Here is a 3,387-nt window from a genome sequence, read left to right on the forward strand (position 1 = left end):
AACAATAACAAAATAAAAAAACAGAACAAAAAAAGTAATACGAATAATAAAAATAATAAAAACACCAATAAAAATGTTATTAATAAAGTGAGACATATGAAATGACTTCCGTGTATTCTTTCTTTAAAAAATGGTAAAATGAAAAACGGACAGGAAAAGACAGAGAGAAGAAGTTATTGTGGCTGCGCTGCTGATAAGTTGAGTTCTTTTTTGCAACCAATTCAAAGCGTCATTCTTCCCCTGTCTCATTAATTCAGGACCAATTACATCCTCGCACAGCTTATTGTAATTATTCAACCAATAAATCTGTCAATCGAAAAAAGAAAAGAAAAGAAAGGGTTAACAAATTAAAGAAATCTTAATTACTTAGTAAATAATTAAATTGATATAACATAGGATTTTAGAAACCTCGAGAGAGCATGAAATAAATCGGTTTTAATTGTAAAATTTGAAGTAGATAACATGTAGAATATTGCGTTAAAAACTACGAAGATAATAGCGTGTATATATCGGGTTAAAAAAATCCTTGGATGGGAAAAAAAGTTGAAGGCTGCTCATGGGATTCGAAACCTCATCCCTGAAAGACGTTCTACTATTGTGCCAAAGCAAGCCATCGAATTTTGCCATCCATTTTAGGCGCTTTGTTCTTAGCTTGAATTTTTGTTTGTCATAAGAATGTAGAAACTTGAATGACATTAAATGTATCGTTTTATTGGAAGAACTCGAAATAGATAAAGCTATAAATAATAACGCGTAAATATTGGGTGCTAAATGGCGAATTGGCAGTCGTTAGAATGTTTAACAAAATGCTTGGCAGTATTTGTTCTAGCTCTCTTCACTCAAAGTTCAAATCCCGCCGGTCCTTCCTTCTATCTGGAGGAAACGGTTGCAGTCGAGTCTAAAGACGGATGAACTCATTCAGGTTTAAAAGTGACCAAAACACACCGTATGTCGTATATCATAAAAGTGCTCCCATTGTTCCATTAAGAGTCGGTGAGCTGGCAGAATCGTCAGCACGCCGGGCGAAATGCTTAGCGGTATTTCGTCTGCCGCTACGTTCTGAGCTCAAATTCCGTTGCGGTCGACTTTGCCTTTCATCCTTTCGGAGTCTATAAATTAAGTACCAGTTGCGTACTGGCGTTGATCTAATCGACTGGCCCCCTTCCCCCAAAACATCAGATCAGACCTTGTGCCTATAGTCGAAAGGATTATTCCATTAAGAGTCGAGGTCATAAGGTAAGTTTCTAAAACGTGTCTCTGATGAAAAGAAAAGTGTGTTTCACGTTCAAGTAATGCTAATGATTGTAACAATATTGCTGTTACAGAAACATTTTAGACCGCGTTCCATCTGCCAGACGAAAAATGCCATCAAGATGAACGGCAAACACACACCACAAAGTATGCTACAACTACAGTTTCATATAAGTACTGTTCCCTCGCTCTGTGCCTTTAACTGTTACTACAACTATTTTAAACTAGTGTGACATTATAACAAGCAACCAATCTCACCGCAATAATGTCCCAAGCCTCCCCTAATATTCATCGCCATTTTGTCTCAAATCACAAACTCCAGTGTAAGTACTTCCCAATCCTTCCTATCAGAAACGCAGGATTCTGGAACTTTCTCCTTTCCCACATTTTCCTCATAGACATTAAACCACAACAATTCAAGTCTGATATTTCTCTCACTGGCTTCATCAGGTATCTAGAGCCTTCAAACGTCATGAGCATCATCCTCTTTAGATTAATGTTTAAAAATAGTTGGCCTTCATGATCATAACATAACGCTACCCTTAACAAAATCTCCCTTCCGACGTAACGTTGCCCCTTGACATAAAATTTCCCTTTAACACAACTCTTTTCCTTAATGTAACACTGCTCTTTTACAGAACTGCTTTTTAACACAAAATATTTTGGGCATGTTGGCCACAAATAAAGTAGTTGTTTTCACAAAGTTCGTCAAGAGAAATCAGCAAGAACGATTTTCTTTTGATTCCTTCAGGCTCATGCAAAATTATGTACGCTAATCACTGTAATTAAAGCAAAATTGTCAGTTTTACGCTATGCATATTCTATATCAATCATGTCACACCGTTAGCATCGCAGTTTATTTTGGTAAATCAATGATAACCTCCTTCTTAAAGAAGCACGCGTAACATTTAATAATTTCCCTGAGGAAATATTCCTTAGATTTTGTTAACCGTAAATGTGAAACTGTGGCCCCATTCATGCAGCTTATGGTTTATTGTATAGCGTATGCAAAACATATTTTACATTTCATCAAATATTTCAATTCCTTCCCGAATTATACTGTTGTCCATTGGTAAAGAACCTCAGCTGTTTACTGTACAAAAATGTACCTTTTGAGATTAAATATATCTGCCAGGAATGTAGTACATTCAATTGTTAATGACATTTTTCACATACCTGGTCTTTACTCAGCATAGAATAGTCAATGAGATTCGGTTCGAAAGGTACCAGTGTAATAGGTTTGAATTTGAAAAAATTGAAGTTCATGAAACGATACTGAAAAATAAAAGCAAGCATTAAAAGACATTTTGCATTAGATGAATAGGTTAAGAGAAATTTGTACACACACATACACATGCATTAAAAAGTAACAACAAAGTCTTCCTGAATCATAGAAATATACACTGTCAGTCCTAAATTTTTAAGTGGATGAAAAACTAAATTTCTTTCGGGACATTGGTCTACGGTAAGTTTTTTTAGTTTTTTTTTTTTGTTTTATGGGGAGGGCAGCTGAAATAGCATCAGCAGTGTAACGATGCACTTCTCTGCTGCATTGCGCTATTGCTGTCACTCATGTTGAAACTTACAATCTTTCTAAGAATATTTCTGCTGTTATTTAACTCAATGTTCACTTTTACGCACAGAATTCTGTTTGTGTTTCTTGTGCTGTTGTAGAATAATGATAATTGTTTCTGATGTAGATTATGTTAAATAACGAACAGCTGAATGCATGCGTGCTAGCGTTTTCAGACAACATCAATGGCGTAGCATGGGTCTTGGCCGTCCTCTCCTTAGGGGTTTAGAGGTATGTCCTTGCTTCGTAGCGACTATTATTATTATTATTATTATTATTATTATTATTATTACTTTTCCGTTTAACCATAACGATACTATTAACCTGAGGTTAGAACTCAATAGACATCATGTTCGAGGTCGTCAGTTGAGTACAGAACAGTAATAAGAAATCAAAATGACAAAGGAAAACAAAGTGTCATGACATAATTTCTTTTCCTTGTCATATATGTACACACACACGCGCGCACACACGGGTGTGTGTGTGTGTGTGTGTGTGTGTGTGTATATATATATATATATATATATATATATATATATATATATATATATATATATATATAT

General features: G+C 35.2%; 1 protein-coding gene across 1 annotated transcript in view; it reads right to left on the reverse strand.

The window, feature by feature from the left end:
• Positions 1 to 74: 74 nt before the first annotated feature.
• LOC106867290 (xaa-Pro aminopeptidase 1) overlaps positions 75 to 3,387 on the reverse strand; it is a 72,819-nt gene continuing 69,506 nt past the window's right edge. Inside the window, exons 19-20 of the mRNA XM_014912133.2 lie at positions 2,428 to 2,526; positions 75 to 306 (exon numbers count right to left, since the gene is read on the reverse strand). Coding sequence (XP_014767619.1) covers positions 124 to 306; positions 2,428 to 2,526 — 282 coding nt within the window. The 3' untranslated portion in view covers positions 75 to 123. The remainder of the gene's footprint in view (positions 307 to 2,427; positions 2,527 to 3,387) is intronic.

Source organism: Octopus bimaculoides, chromosome 10, assembly GCF_001194135.2.
Source record: "Octopus bimaculoides isolate UCB-OBI-ISO-001 chromosome 10, ASM119413v2, whole genome shotgun sequence".
NCBI classification, from domain to species: Eukaryota; Metazoa; Mollusca; class Cephalopoda; order Octopoda; family Octopodidae; genus Octopus; species Octopus bimaculoides.